Source organism: Rhodnius prolixus, unplaced genomic scaffold, assembly GCF_049639745.1.
Source record: "Rhodnius prolixus isolate KJV_2025 unplaced genomic scaffold, Rpr scaffold_5, whole genome shotgun sequence".
NCBI classification, from domain to species: domain Eukaryota; kingdom Metazoa; phylum Arthropoda; class Insecta; order Hemiptera; family Reduviidae; genus Rhodnius; species Rhodnius prolixus.
In genome coordinates, this window is record NW_027411624.1 from 20,010,001 (window position 1) to 20,026,534 (window position 16,534).

The 16,534-nt window shown below is 34.6% G+C and overlaps 1 protein-coding gene and 1 long non-coding RNA gene across 4 annotated transcripts in view; one reads left to right on the top strand and one right to left on the bottom strand.

The window, feature by feature from the left end:
• Window positions 1-16,534, top strand: part of LOC141458858 (neurogenic protein big brain-like) — a 194,572-nt gene that overhangs the window by 166,610 nt on the left and 11,428 nt on the right. Inside the window, exon 3 of the mRNA XM_074137402.1 lies at window positions 13,654-13,864. Within this exon, the coding sequence (XP_073993503.1) occupies window positions 13,654-13,864 (211 nt within the window). The remainder of the gene's footprint in view (window positions 1-13,653; window positions 13,865-16,534) is intronic.
• LOC141458859 (uncharacterized) overlaps window positions 1-16,534 on the bottom strand; it is a 107,592-nt gene that overhangs the window by 83,418 nt on the left and 7,640 nt on the right. For 2 of the 3 annotated variants that reach the window (XR_012461229.1, XR_012461230.1), the window contains exon 2: window positions 16,293-16,408. This is a non-coding gene — a long non-coding RNA (uncharacterized lncRNA). Of the gene's footprint in view, window positions 1-11,029; window positions 11,276-16,292; window positions 16,409-16,534 lie in introns of those variants that run through there. The other variant, XR_012461228.1, reaches the window with a different exon arrangement.

Below are 16,534 nucleotides of genomic sequence, written 5' to 3' on the forward strand. Positions count from 1 at the left end.
GTCGTTTCGTCACTGTGGATGAAACATGGATACATCACTACACTCCTGAGACCAAAGAACAATCTAAACAATGGGATACCAAGGGGGAATCTGCGCCAAAAAAGGCGAAGACCGTTCCTTCGGCCGGAAAGATTATGGCGACTGTCTTTTGGGATTCGCAAGGAATAATCCTCATCGACTATCTGGAAAAGGGTAAAACTATTACAGGTGCATATTATTCATCGTTATTGGACCGTTTGAAAACCGAGCTGCAAGAAAAACGCCCACGATTGGCCCACAAAAAAGTCCTTTTCCATCACGACAACGCACCAGCTCACACCTCAGCAGTTGTGGTCGCAAAATTAATGGAAATAGGGTTCCAACTCGTTTCACATCCCCCCTATTCTCCAGACTTGGCTCCCTCGGACTACTATTTGTTCCCCAATATGAAGAAATGGCTGGCGGGAAAAAGATTTTATTCAAACGAGGAGGTGATTGCAGAAACGAATGGCTATTTTTCAGACTTGGACAAATCCTATTATTCGGAAGGGATCAACAAACTAGAGCAGCGTTGGACGAAGTGTATAAGCCTAAAAGGAGACTATGTTGAAAAATAAAAAAGGTTTACCCCAAAAAGTTAAGTAGTTTTTATTTTTGCACGGACTTTTCAAACGACCCTCGTAGATATGTCAGTGATATACTGAACACTTTAACATTGAATAACAAAATGCTGGGTTTCAAGTTGAAGTACAACGAGATAAAGAAAAAAGTGATAATAAAATTCGGATATTTCCCCGTTAGCTCCAGAATACAAATTAAACAAGCCATGAAGTCATGTGATTGTCAGCAAGACCAAGTCACTAACACAAGTGTGGGCATAAACCGATCAACTTCTGGATCATAATGTCAAAATTAGGATGAAAAAATGGTTTTTTGGAGGGAGATTCGTGCTAGAACAAAAAATTCGTGAAAAAACCTGTACTTCTTCTTATTGGTGTACCTTGTTATTGGTGTACCTTGTTATTGGTGTACCTTGTTATTGGTGTACCTTGTTATTGGTGTACCTTGTTATTGGTGTACCTTGTTATTGGTGTACCTTGTTATTGGTGTACCTTGTTATTGGTGTACCTTGTTATTGGTGTACCTTGTTATTGGTGTACCTTGTTATTGGTGAACCTTGTTATTGGTGTACCTTGTTATTGGTGTACCTTGTTATTGGTGTACCTTGTTATTGGTGTACCTTGTTATTGGTGTACCTTGTTATTGGTGTACCTTGTTATTGGTGTACCTTGTTATTGGTGTACCTTGTTATTGGTGTACCTTGTTATTGGTGTACCTTGTTATTGGTGTACCTTGTTATTGGTGTACCTTGTTATTTCAAAATCGTGTAAAAAAAAAAGAGTTAGGTGGATATGGACCGAAATATCTTTTCTACACATTTGGGAAATCTCAAAAATTAATAAAAAAAAAAAAAATAAAGTATTCGTCTATTTCTTTAGGCTGGGGCTTAAAATCGAAAGTATCTAATCCAGGAGGGGCGAACGGCGGGCGGAAGCTTATTTATTAAAAATTTTTTGTAACTAAAAGTAGCCACTTCAGAGGGTTGGGTTATAATGGACCTATCGTGTCCTTCCGCTTGTCGTAAAAGAAGCGACTAAAGGGGTAATTAATTTCTTAACCTAATTACTTTTTCTTTTGCTAGCCTAATAAAATTGCCTCCCTTCTGAACCTCTCGATGGTGAAGGCAACTTGTTAGGGAATAATGACCCTGAATTCAAACATCTTTGGTCCTCTAGATTGGGTTTGAAACTAATGAAAAATATGGATAGCGGATGTGATACAAAGAATGGCGGCAAGGAGCGTCAGTGGGGAGCTCTGGAAAGATTAAAGAGCTGTTAGAAATAGGGGATCCACTTGTTAGCTCTCGCTCATTATTTCAAAACATTGCTCAATTTCTAAATATATAGAATATCAATTAATAAGTATTCCTACGCACTGGATTCCTACGTGGAAATCAGTGATAACAGTTAACTATGAGAACAGAATCACAGAATACATATTAATTATTCCTAATAAAAATAACTCCTTAACAAAAACTTACAGTTTAAAATGTTAAGTATAAGGGTTGATTAAACGCCAAAAGGTACACAAATCAGCAAGTATCCATCATTTCATTTACACTTCATTGACATTATTTAAGTAATTTTACTGCATTAATTTTTCCTTCACATTTTTAGAATTTATTAGATGTCACAGACCCTTATGCTGGCCATTTTCATGCATAAAATATTTTTTCAAGACTGCAGACTGTAGAATCTATTTATCTATAATAATCAAACTATTAATTACAGGTTAAAAAGAAACAAAAATAATGTTCACAAAAAAATGTTCACATCAACATACATTAATTATTTTATTTTATTTATTTATTTTTAAATAAAAATCGTCGGTTTAAGTTCATTCTTCGATTAAAGTAATTGTTATTTTATGAAGTAGTCAAACGTTTGTAATAATAAGTAATAATTATCTGGCGCTACGCAGTTTACAAAAAAGGTAACAAGAAGAAGAAGAAGAAGAAGAACAACAACAACAACAACAATTTCTGAAAAAGCCGTTTTTGCTCATTTTCAGCAACTTTTTTCTCGAAACCTGTTATATCTATGTTGTTGCAAAAAAATTTCGGGCGTAAAGGAGGATTTGCCCTATATTTTAAAGAAAATTTGGGAATTTTATCTTTTATAGAAAAAGAGAAAAAAATTGTCAAAGTTGGGTGTTTTTCAACGTTACGCTTTTTCGTGCAGTTTTTGACGATCAACCCTTATACAACTGTCCCACCGGACAGTTTTAATCAACCCTTATACAACTGTCCTACCGGACAGTTTTAATTAGTTTCAATAGGATGAACAAAATAACTGCCAATTTCAGTCTATTTTGTATTTATTTTATTATGCCAAGCTTTCGATCTAGGGAATACGTAATCTTCAGGGCTAATGGACAATGTACTATTTTACATCATTAAAGGGATGGTGTATCTTCTGTCTTGTCTACTCATGGACTGAGTGTGATCGGTTTTATGTGTTTGGTTGTGAGGAAGTCAGTGTTACCAATTGTCAAGTACGAGGTGTGGCTATTAAATAACGAGACTGATGCTGCTACAGAAAAACTATGCAAGCGCCAAATCTTTACGACCGACAGCTGTGCAGCGTAAAGCCTTCTCTATCGATTGCAGCGTCTCACGTGCTTGTAGAGAAATCTGTCTGACCGGAACCGTCGTTTGTGTAAGAGGTGTTAGTTTCGTTTAGCCGAAAACATGATACTACACATGTAGTAGAGCAACGAATTGTCGTGAAATTTCACATCAAAACTTAATAAAACCGCTACTGAAACTTATTTAAAAAAAGTTTATGGTGATGAATGTTAATAACGTGCGCGAGTTTTTGAATGGTTCAAGCGTTTCCAAGATGGCCGCGAAGACGTCGGAGATGATGACCGCCCGGATCGCTCTTCCACGTCCAGAACGGATGAAAATAACGATTATAATTAATCAACATTGCTACCGGTGAGGTGCTTGCTCAACTCCGTGAAAGAGTAAGGAAAAAACGACCCGATTTGTGGAAGACTCCATCAAGCGCCGGCTCACACTACATTGTCTGTCAAGACGTTTCTAGCCAAGTACAACATCCCAGTTTTAGGCTAAATGCATTATTCGCCTGACCTGACCCCATGTGACTTTTATCTGTTCCCCCAAAGTCAAATCTGCATTAAAAGGAACACGATTTTAGTCCGTTGAAGCTGTGAAAGAAAAAGCGGCAAGCAGGAGCTGACAGAAAAAGACTTACAGCACTGTTTAGAACAATGGTAAATTCGCAAGGAGCATTGTAGGGATAGGGGAGGGGTGTATATTGAAGGTGATAATAACTAAATATGTATAAATTTAAAATAAAATGTTTTACAGCAATAGTCTCGTTATTTAATAACCACACCTCGTATTTTGTAGAAAGTTGTAGCAATGATATATCGTACATACTCGTATTATCAAAGACAGAAAACAGTAAATTTCAAAACTGACACGATCAATTTAAACAACGTATACGCCAACTTACTACAAAATTTGATCAACGATAGACTTGATTTTCAGAATCAAAAATTTGAAATAATCGCATTACCTTTGACTACGAGTATGTATATTATACGAGTATTTCGCATAATTATGTACTCAATAATTTTATGTAACAAATTATTATTATAATAAAGTATAAGAAAGTAGAAAACTCAAAATTCTCCCTTGGACATAATATTTTGATGCATTATTTGGTTCTCGCACTAAAATTAATGGCTTTTTCTCAATCTAATATTTCCAAAATATGACCCAAAGAATTTAAAGAACTGAGTGGAGGAGGATATTGCGGTCTCTGTGTGGCTTGCGAGAGAATGTGTAGCGTAACGTGAACCATTGTGCCAGTGCACCCTCTGTGTAAAGTGTAAACTCTTCTGGCCAGGCTAATATGAACGGAACACTTCACGGATCATAACCAGGAACAAAAGGAGAGACAGAGAGGAGACCATCGATATGAGGAACAGGGTGAGGGATATCCTACATCCCCAGAGGCATCACTATGTCATGGTGAGCAGCAAATAAATTTCTGTTTCCACTGTTTGCCAGTTTCGGTGGGTGCTGACTCCCCTTTGCATTTAATGGTCACAACCCACACTTGTTCCATGTAAAAAGCAGTATAACCCATGCTGCTTCCATTGTCATTATTATTATATTCTAGACTATCATTTTTGTATTATATTTATTCCTTCCTTTTCTTTTTGTAACAATTATCACACCCACGTCACAGTTCTTTCTCAGATGGGGTCACACATAATGCACAATTACAAACTGACAAAACCCTAGTTGGTCGGGCGTCCGTACTTGTCACCAGGGTAACCTATACAGGCCTCTGAAACCCTATGAGTGTGGTTATATTTGTGTTAGAATTTATACACTAACACACTTGTGCGACAAGTGACCCTTGACCCGATTTTGAATTCATTTTAATTTTTTATTTTATTTTATATTCTTTTGTCGTCACCACATGTCACCATTATACCCTTTATCTACTATTTTTTCATTTGCCCTTATTAATTTTTCATCCCTTTTTTTGCCAAATTCTATTGATGAGTTTTATTATAATTATTTGCTTTGATATAAATAATATTTTTCCGGAGTCGCGCTCTACGAACTACAACCTGTAAGGCTTATCTCAATACAACATTCTACAATCTCAATATCCATTCCAATTCTGTAACTCTAATCAACGCCTATGCCGATGATACTGTCATTTCATCTTCCAGTTCTGATTCTACTTACATGTATCTCCAACAAATAAGCATAACTAATTTACTAGAGCTTATTAAAGCTCTTGGTGCCAAAAATACGAGAATCAAACTCAAAATACTGCTAAAAAAAAAAATAATAGCAACCTACCCTTTTCGAAGTCTGAAGACAGATCTGCCAACCGCTATAGTTCATCAAGAATACTGACATTTCCACTTCTACACAATTCGATGCCGGTATCTACTTAGTCATCTTTGTAAAAATATTATTCTTTCTTTACTCTACGAGACGTTTAGGACAAATTCGTGTCCTTCTTAACTCAGTTAAACTTCTTATTATGTTCATATAATTACAGAAAAAGAAATAGTTTCACGTGAAGTTAATTTGATTTCGTAATTAGAGATCTAATTTTTTTATTAAATAATTGTCACATTACTACTAGATTTCAAAATAAAAGCTGTATTTTTTTGTATTTGAAGACTACACGGAAAAACGGGGTTACGAGGTCTGTAAATCAAGTAATGAGACTGATTTGTTTAAATTTTTTTATTCAAAAAGAATTACAATTCTATATTGTCACCTTCAAAATAACTTTCTTCTGAAGCCACACAGCGCTGGAGACGTTTCTTCCACTCCTCATATCAGTGCTCGACCCCGATACTGGAATAGCCTTCAGCTGGTCGGTTACAGCCGTTTGAATGTTTTCGACTGTCTTAAAATGAGTTCCCTTGAGGAGTGATTTTTCAACTTCGAGAAGAGAAAAAAGCCACAAGGACTCAAGTCAGGCGAATAAGGAGCATGGAGTGGCACACTTCAACCTCTCCAAGGCCCCCAAAAAAAGCAAGGATGACGAAGTCGAAGATCAAATGCATGCTGATTTGTTTTTTTTCGATATCCACGGAATCGTCCACAAAGAGTTTTTACCTCATGGTCACAAACGGTCAATCAACACTTTTACCGAGAGGTTCTTGAAAAACTTCGAAAAAAAGGGTCATTCGTGTTAGACCAAACTACAAGAACAAGTGGGTGTTGCATCACGATAATGCTCCTTGCCACACAGCAATTTCAATAAACGAGTTTTTGGCCAGTAAAAACATTTCTGTGGCTCCTCAGCCTCCTTATTCGCCTGACTTGAGTCCTTGTGACTTTTTTCTCTTCCTGAAGTTGGAAAATCACCTCAAGGGAACTCATTTTGGGATAGTCGAAAACATTCAAACGGCTGTATCCGACCAGCTGAAGGTTATTCCAGTATCGGAGTTCCAGCACTGCTATGAGGAGTGGAAGAAATGTCTCCAGCGCTGTGTGGCTTCAGAAGGAAGTTATTTTGAAGGTGACAATATAGAATTGTAATTCTTTTTGTCTCATTACTTAATTTACAGATCTCGTAAGTCCAATTTTGACGAAAATGAGTTTTTGGTATCATTATGTAGTTCCATCACACAAACTTTCAGATGGGTCAACTTAGTTTGAAAGTAATGAGAGTTACAGCCAGATAAATATATGGTATACACTGAGAAAACGGGTGAAGTCCATCCAAAACACGGACAGAAAGAGTGAAGTCCTGCTGGTGTGGATTTCTAAGCTATATTAATCTTTTGTCTGGTTTTATGAAAGTTATTTATGAAAGGTATATATTATAGTTTACGTTCGATCATTCAAAATAAAAGCCGAAAATTTGTAAACAATACTATTTTTTGAAACTCATTTAGTCATGAACACCCTGTATGATAGACGACTAGACTCACAGATTACTATAATTTTGTCGTGGGAGTTGCATGGAGTTTATATAATGTAATATGATCTCTATATTACATTATATTCTTATTTTCACAATCTGATTCCAGGGTTATACTAAGAAACTAGAAAATAGACATACAGACAAATAGACACAGAGGCCCCAATTTTTAAAAATATTTGTTCGATACTTTTAAGGAATACTAAAGAATGGTCCATTCAATGCAGTGTATAAATTACAAAAGCATATTTCAATAAACACTGAAACTGTAACGTTTCAAACTTTAAAGTTGCTCTCCTGAAAAATCTATAAAATGGACTTAATCCTTTCTTCCCTTGTAATCTTCATTTACATTCTGTTTGAGGCCATTGTATATTTTAGACATAGTATATAAACCAAATTCATCACAGAATTGTATTCAAATGTATTTCGAGAATTGTAATAAGCCAACCTCTTTTTCTTTTTTTGTTATCTCCCATAACCAGAGAGTGTATCCCTTGACAACATGAAAGATTGCTATGAAGATATAAATCTGTCGCCCCAACTTCTGACACACTTGACTTTATAAAAAGAAGTATAATACTTCAAGATTATACTACCATAGACTCGCATTTTGGTTGCCACTTTTATGCATACATTTGAAATTCTCTTGTGTGGCAGTTAATCAAATGTAAAAAAAAATAAAAAGTTATTCAAGAGGCAAATAAACTGCTGGCCAAAAAAAAAAAAAAAAAATGGCGTTACCTACAATGCATGCCATTGGTTGAAATCTTTCCAAGCTGTTATTTTTGATAATTCAATTTAAAAAAAATACAGGGTGTTCATTTTAAGACGACTCAAATGCATTTCATGCTTAAACGGTTGATCTGAGCAAAAAATGGTAGAGGAAAAATTTGTTGCCCGTCACCTCTAGTTTCAGAATATGCGACTTGATTTTAGATTCCTGCCCGCATACGCGGCAGACGTGCGACCAAAAGTGAGGGTTCGCGTTCGCATCTGACCCCCATTTTCGTATACACAGTTTTTAAAGAGTACAAAAAGTTATGAAAGAAACCGGAAACCGCAATTCGATATCTTAAAAATTAAAGGTGCCAGGCCACTTCAAAATCTTGTATTTATTAATCATATTTCAATTTTTTAACTTGTTATCAAAGAGAAAGAAGAGCACACGATAGGTCATTTTTATGAATTTTTTCATCCCCTTTCTACTGAAAATATTGTTAAGGTAGTAAAGCTAGTATTTTTCTTAATATCGGGAAATAAGTCGTTTTCCTGAGTGATTTTTCTAACGCAAAATGGGTAAAAATTAATTTTATATCTGTTACAAACAAGAAGGTTTAATAATTATTTGGTAATTTTGGGAGAGTTGCGTTTAATTACCAAAAAAAAATTGGAAACCTTCTGCCACATATTTAAGTGATAAATATCTTTCATGTAAAGGATCAAACTTATTCCTTAATTTATCAAATAATGCACTTTACTCAACTTGTGAAGCATATACTGTGCCTTCAAAGTTGTCTCCTCAGATACAGAGAGCAGTTGATAACCTGCTGGCTAACCTGGCTTGCGAGCCAGAGGAGGCCATTTTTTGCACAGATTAACCGTTTAAGCATGAAATTCATTTGAGCCGTCGTAAAATGAACACCCTGTATATATAATGAAAACATAGCTCATTTACCTAATAATGGGCTCTTTAGATTACGTTTATACGGTAAGAAATCATCAGGATCGATTATTAACTTGGATGTTTACATACAAAAACGTTTGATATAAAACCGTAATTTCTTATATAAAATTTCATTTTCTATTTAATTTTTACTGAATTTTGAGCCTGGGAGATTCGAAACTTCTTTCTCTATTTTGAGAAAAAATAATTTAAAGGTAAGAGACTTTTTTCTAATCTGACCCCCCCTTAAATTTTAGACCTTATATTCCAATTAAATTTTAAATAGATCCCAATTCTATTTAAACAAGTTAATTTTATTCGATTATTTAATAGAGAGCTCTAAAATGTAATGGGTTAATAATGACATTATCCGAATGAATAGTTTGTATGGCGGACAAGTGTATCAGCGATAATAGCTGTTGTAACTAATCGTGGTATTATCTGTCAATGGACCCAGAACAGCGTGAAGATCCCGGAGATCGCTGTGAGAACTGGAATGGTGAATTAGCAGCGTGTGATCCAGTTTGGTGAGGGGTTGGCAAACTCACTGCAAGTGTAGCCCCAGGATTAAGGCCCGTCAGCGGGCGATCTCAACAGCAATGTAAGGTGTACTCATCACCCCCAAATGGGTAACTGGGGGAAATAGATCTACATACAACAGCCTTCACATAATAGTCAAGGCTCTTTACTCTTTTTTTTCTTTTTTTGTCGTTCTTTATTTAAATAGTGAAGTGCAGCCAACTGTTAGCCTCATAAAACTGTGTTACATACTTATTATCTAATAGATACGAATAGATAAAAAAAGGAATAGATAAGAAAGAAAAGAATTGAACCGTTCAATCATCAAACCATAGAGGGTAAATAATATCCTCGGGGTCTTTTACAATGATGCTACTTGAAATGACCCACCGCTAAGTATTAAAAAACCGTTCTAAACATGTGACCACTTGATCTAGAAACCAATAGGAACTTCCGCCTTTTTTTCTTTTTTACCCCAATTCATGGCAGATTTTTATCTTGACCACACCATAGATGCATCTTGCAGCATTAAATGAATGCTTCACTTGTCAAATCGATTAACTCCATAAAACAAAAAGTTATGAAAAATTAGAAACTAGTATATAGGGTGAAGCAGTAAGTATTGTCAATAGGCCTACTGGGTGTAGTACATCTAAGGTGGAGTTCAATGACGTATTGGCCAACTTCATATTTTCCTCTGTTCTTGAGTGACGTCACTTTAAAGTTTTTTTCTAAAATCGTTACTTTTTTCCAATAAAAATGTTACTACTCAGAAAGTTTTAGTCCGAATTCGATTCTAATGACACGGTTAAAAAGACAGATAAATTTCCTAAAAATTGACACCATTTCGAAGCATAAGTTATTCTCCAAACCGCCTCAATCTTCCTCCGAATGCTGGAAAAATAAAAGTAATCGAAATTTTTAAGAAAACTCATTAGGCCCTTATGTGATCATTATCACACCTAGGTGCTGGCACTTTTTTAAAAGTTTCCTTGTCTAATGGGCTTTCAAACGGTATATCATTTTCCAGGATTCCTTTTATCTTCGTACGAGAAATTACGTTTGTTTTGCAAGAAAACTTGTTCACGAGCATACAGCAGTGATATTGTATTGTGTTGTTTAATTCATTAAACTCTTATGGATGGAGCTGTAGTCAATTTTTAAAGTAGATTGTCTTAAAATAAGGTAGTCTAAGGTTACTTATTGCACATAAAAAAAAAAAGTATTCGATTACTTTTATTTTCCCAGGTTCCGGAGGAAGATTAAGGCAGTTTGGAGAATAACTTATGCTTCAAAATGTTGTCAATTTTTAGGAAATTTATCTGTCTTTCTAACCATGTCATCAGAATCGAATTCGGACTAAAACTTTCTGAGTAATAACATTTTTATTGGAAAAAGTAATGATTTTAGAAAAAAAACTTTAAAGTGACGTCACTCAAGAACAGAGGAAAATATGAAGTTGGCCAATACGTCATTGAACTCCACTTTAGATGTACTACACGCAGTAGGCCTATGGACAATACTTACTGGTTCACCCTGTATACTGTTTTTTAAAATTCCTGTTAAACGATAGATTCAAATAAACGATGTAGACTGTATTGCTGCAGATGTATCTTTTATCTAACAACACATTAAAAGTGCAAAATGGATTATATCGTTACTATTACGACAATTTTTACGTAATTAAGGGAGTTAATCGATTTGGCAAGTGTAAGAAAATGATTAATTCGAATTCAATCTTATATTTATATTTCTATTGTAAGAAAACTTCATTATATACAATTTTTTATTAAAGATTTTAGCAAAAATTAGTAATAACTGTTCTGTTACAAATAATACAAGTATTATTATTTAGTTTAAATTGATTCTTCAGCAATATAAATGGTGTCTTCTTCTTTAGATGTATTTGAGCTCCCCGTCATGTCGATTTGTCCTCAAATTTTTATTTATTAATTAAATTAATATTAATTTCTTCCATCTTAATGTTGCAACGGTTTATTTTTTGTTTTTAAAAACCACTTTCAGTGAAATTGAAATTCATAAGTACTTGCTTCTGTTGAAATTCGAATGCAACTGATTAATCTCTTTCTTTGCGACGGGACAACGACAATAACCAGTCTTGTATTACATCGTTGCATTAAAAAGCAAAGTAGAAGTCGTCAATTGCGTTGTATAAAGTGATTTAACTAAATTTGTATTACAATTTACATTTAGAGAATGGAGTTAATCAGATTGACTTTTGAAATAAATTATTTATTATTCAATGGCTGAAAATATTTTGTCATTTAGTAGTGTTAATACTTATTATCAACAAAATTTGTTTTGACTATTATAAAGTTAGGAGTCAATAAAGTGTTCAGACATTAAAATTTAATAAAATTCAGAAATTGGAGTTAATCGATTTGGCAAGTGAAGCATTCAAATAATTGCCTGAATATAAGGTGGGAAATAAACATATGTACAAATTTTTGCTGGTTATCCTAAGTGAAAGTGTAAAATAAAAAAAATGATTGAAAACAAAAACTAAACACAAACAACAATTATATACTTTGACTACTTAAGGGTGATTATATACTTTGACTACTTAAGGGTGATTATATACTTTGACTACTTAAGGGTGATTATATTATACTTTGACTACTTAAGGGTGATTATATACTTTGACTACTTAAGGGTGATTATATACTTTGACTACTTAAGGGTGATTATATACTTTAACTACTTAAGGGTGATTATATACTTTGACTACTTAAGGGTGATTATATACTTTGACTACTTAAGGGTGATTATATACTTTGACTACTTAAGGGTGATTATATACTTTAACTACTTAAGGGTGATTATATACTTTGACTACTTAAGGGTGATTATATACTTTGACTAATAAGGAAAAAATAGGATAATCACTCTACCAGTTAGTAGATTACGACGAAATAGATGATAAAACAAATTTAAGCGAATATAGTAATTTGATAAACCCCACAAAACACACACAATAAAAATTGTTTACATCTTCGTAAATTTATCTCTAACTTCATTTTATTATTTATTTTTATCTAGCGAACAGAAAAAGAGTATTTCCATTTACATTGCTAGCTGGGCTAACGTAATTCAAATTAGGAAAAGCGAGGTACTGGTTGGAAAATTTTTTAAAAGTATTCCACAACGTGGAATAAAACTGTAAAATAAATTTAATATTAACAGTTTCTCCACCAGAAATATAGTAAATTGGAAAATAAAGGGCTTTATTTTGTACACTCAAGTATAAAAGAGGGAAATGTTATTTTCTGGCAATAAATTACCCATAAAGTTCAGTTCAAATAAAAAGATGGAAATCGCTGGAAAATAAATTTACATTGTGGTGATTGTTTTGGTGATTTGCTTATTTTTTCTTTGTTTGTTTTTAAATAAAAGTAACCATGGTAACCATGGGCGAGGAATTATTAATTCTAAGGTTGTAATTTTCTCGGACAGTCAGGCTGCTCTACGAGCTATAAGTTCGTACCAGGTCAACTCAAGACTGGTTTGGGACTGTCTGGGTGCCCTGAAGGAAATTAGTGACCAAAATAAGGTCTTTCTGGTTTGGGTACCTTGACATTAAGGACTCAAGGGGAACGAAGCGGCAAATTTATTGGCCCGGGAAGGCTCTGCGGGACACTTCATTGGCTCGGGGCCCTGTTTTAGGATTCCGAAGTGTGTTAAGACTGCGATCATTAAGTTATTTGGTGCGGAATAGGTTTCAGAAGTGGTGGCTTGCCACCACTGGGCAGAGTCAGGCGAAGGAGTTTATTAAAGGCTATTCGCTGAGGCTGACTGCAGAATTAATTCGTCAAGGCCGTGGGGCTATAAGGATGATTGTAGGCCTATTAACTGGGCCACTGCAGGCTCAGAAAACACATGCCTCGCATGGGCCTGGCAGATTATAGCCTCTGTAGGTTCTGTCAGAAAGAGGAGGAGGAAAACGGCACTGCACGTGTTGTGTCTGTATGAAGGGGCTTGTCTGGCTAAGGATGTTACTTCTCGGGGAGGTGTAAACCAAGGCCTGTGAGCTTTACCCAAGAGTCGCTCTCTAGCATCAAGAGTCTGATTAAAAGGACAGGTCTGGAGGGTGAGCTTTAGAGTGAGGGGAGCCACAATAGATCCTAAGGGGTCGCAGTGGCGTAGGCCTTGAGGCCGCCCTAGACTAATCTAATCTAATGTAAATCGTTGAAATAATTCAATTCAAATTCACTAGAAGGCGCTGAATTATAACAGTAAATTTATTTGTATTTATATTGTAAATGGAATTTTTAAAAAATAATTATTTCATCGAATTTCTCCACTACATTGTTTTACGTGGATAACCGAGTAGTTTTATGTATTAAAACTGTTTTGAATATTATTTCCTAAAAATCATCAATAAAACTAATAAAATAAATAATTATGTTACAGAGTGACCCAACCAGGACGGCACAATACGCTAACCGCTACCGTCGCCCAATTACCTGTCCATCTTTCACCATGGGAACGATTTGGTTTAGAGTTAATACTAACCTTTGTCGTGGTATTCACTTATTTCGTATCTATGGATAGTCACAGGAAATGGTTAGGTGGGACTTCACTTAGTATTGGATCCGCTTATCTAGCAGCCAGCATTGTTTCCGTAAGTGTTCTTAAGTTTTTGCGATTTATTAAAGTATATTTTATGAATATAAATCTCTTTGTCAAATAAGTTAATGTAACATTTTCATAGTTTTATTGCAAAGAGATATTGCCATTTCATCGAATTATATCGCTTTTGTTGCAGATTATCAATTCTAAATTGATGATTTTTCCATTTTCTTTTATGATGACTTTTCATTGAAAACAGATACTGTAGAATATCTCCTAACGGTACAAATCTCTTAATAACGCACTCCTTATTTTTTATATTTATTTTTAAATACAAACAGATTGAAAACTATTTTTGAAAATGAACATTGCTCTTTAAGGCTCCTTAAAAAAAAGATTGAGTGCAGAAATTTTGGTTTTAAGTTCCATTTTTTGATCATATCTTAGGGAAAAAGTTGGGACTGTTCAAGTATCCCATTATTTTAAATTAATTATTAAAAATTTCACCCAAAATGCCGCCATTTCTGTCTTTAAAGGCCAAAAAATCTACTTTTACATTTGCTGTCTTAAGAGGAGATTGCTATTATAATTGTTTTAAGGTGAGACAACAACATCTGAGGTTATTGGCGCCCGGAGCTTCTTTTTTTTTTTCAGTGCACTGCCGGCCTCCGGATAGTGCTCCCTTGTTACAGACAACACTGTCCATCGGACGTTTTTGTTGGTGGCCTGGAAGAGTTTGATGTAGTGATTATGAGCACGGGCTAATAAGTAGATCCTCAGTTAGTGTCTCGTGTGGAGCTACTTTTTTCTTCATAACCTAAGAGATCGCGTATCCTTAATTCCCAAAAGGCACAAGCCCTGTATCTTTTCTGTATTTGTTATGCACCTACTTTTTTTTCCTCCCGGTGGATGCGAAGCGGGTCAAATGCAAGAAAACCAATCTAGAGGACCAGGATGTTTGAATTTAGGGTCATTATTCCCTAAGAAGTTGCCTACACCACAGAAAGGTACAGTGGGGAGGAAACAGTATTTGGCTAGCAAAAGGAAATGGTAATCAGGATAATGGATTTATTACCCCTTTAGTCGCTTCTTTTACGACAAGCGGAAGGACACGATAGGTCCATTCTATAATTCGTATCCTCTGGGAAAGCCACTTTTTCTTTGTTTTGCAGTGAGATGTAAGTAGCTTCTCCTAGGAAGTGAAAAAAATCTAAGGGCCAGCAACTGGATTCGAACCTGGGATCTTTGCATGGCAATCTAGTACTTAAAGTAAAGTAATTGCCTATTTTTGTTAGGCAGACTTTACGTCCAACTACCAAATTAGGTGTCCTTGAACGGAGGCGACTAGCAAACAAACTTTACTGTAAATTTCTTTTATTAACCATTAAATAAAATCCAAGGCCTAAGACCGGGAATCGAACCCAGTACCACACAATACGTATTAGCTTTACAGGTCTCGCCTCTAACCGCTCGGCTACTGTGGCGCCTTGAAATCTATAGTACGTTTACCACTGACTAAGTATTATTTTTTTTATACATAATTCGAAGTATCTTGACCTAGAGTTTTGAAAATAAAGCTTCAATTGTTTTTAAAACACAATTTATGGAAAAAGTTTTTAGTAAAAAGTTCTGGTTTTAAGAAATATTTCTCGATGTTGCTCTTACATTCTAAAATTGCTTTCCAAAAAAATTGTAGAATATTCTAGCGATTGCTGTTACCTACTTTTTTCGGACCCTCTCGATGATACATTTTTTTAGCTCATCGTTTTTTTTAAATAAATTTATGGAAATAAAAGATGTAACGGAAATGAAAATGAAGAATTAATTGCCTGTTTGAAAAAAAAATAATAAAGTAAAAAAAGAAAAAGGGAAATCGTTCTTATTATAGTGCAAAAACAAAACCAAGATATTGTCCATGGCTGGAAAAGTTGGTCCTTTATAGAACGGATGTGGATCGTTAGTTGGATTAATTAAGCGGAAGTCAGCATTGCTTCAAGAAGGAGAGTAAAGCTTCATTTAAATGATGGCAGTGGTTAGGAGACATTATTTTCTATTAAAGTACACAGATGATGTACCAAAACGATGCTTAAAGTTTGGTTTAAGAAACTTGAAAATTGTTTAAAGATTTGAAATAGTACTAAAATGAACTATTTTACAAGTGCTGCCATCTATTTATTGTACAGGCTAGATATGAGTTAAAGAGAGATGTAAAGTGTGACTTATAACAATACAAGTTGAAGTGTTCCATCTAGCACTTACTACTAACACACATCAACACAATATAGTACAACTCCTTCAAAACACCTTACATCATGATATTTGCGGTTTCCAACCACTAAAACCCATTTCTCTAAATAATGAAATGTTTCCATCTTGTCGCAATGGGTAGGCTTCTTTGAAATTAAAATTCACGCAGTGATAATGATTTACAAGAAATGGGTTCTACAATCTATTTAATGGTAAATTAAATATAAACATACCTTATTTCGTAATTAAATTACGTCAATTATTCTTAATAGTTTTGTAACTATGATCCTTAAGGTTTCTTCAAATTTCAAAGTTGTACGGAATAGTACAGGACTTCAATATAAGTTTTCTGTAATCAATCAGTGAAAACATCCCCAGCTTATTAAAAATAAGTAAAGAAAGAAATAACATAAAACATTTAAATGGTAATTAAAGTAATCTAACATAGGTATAATATAAAAGATTATTTATTAGC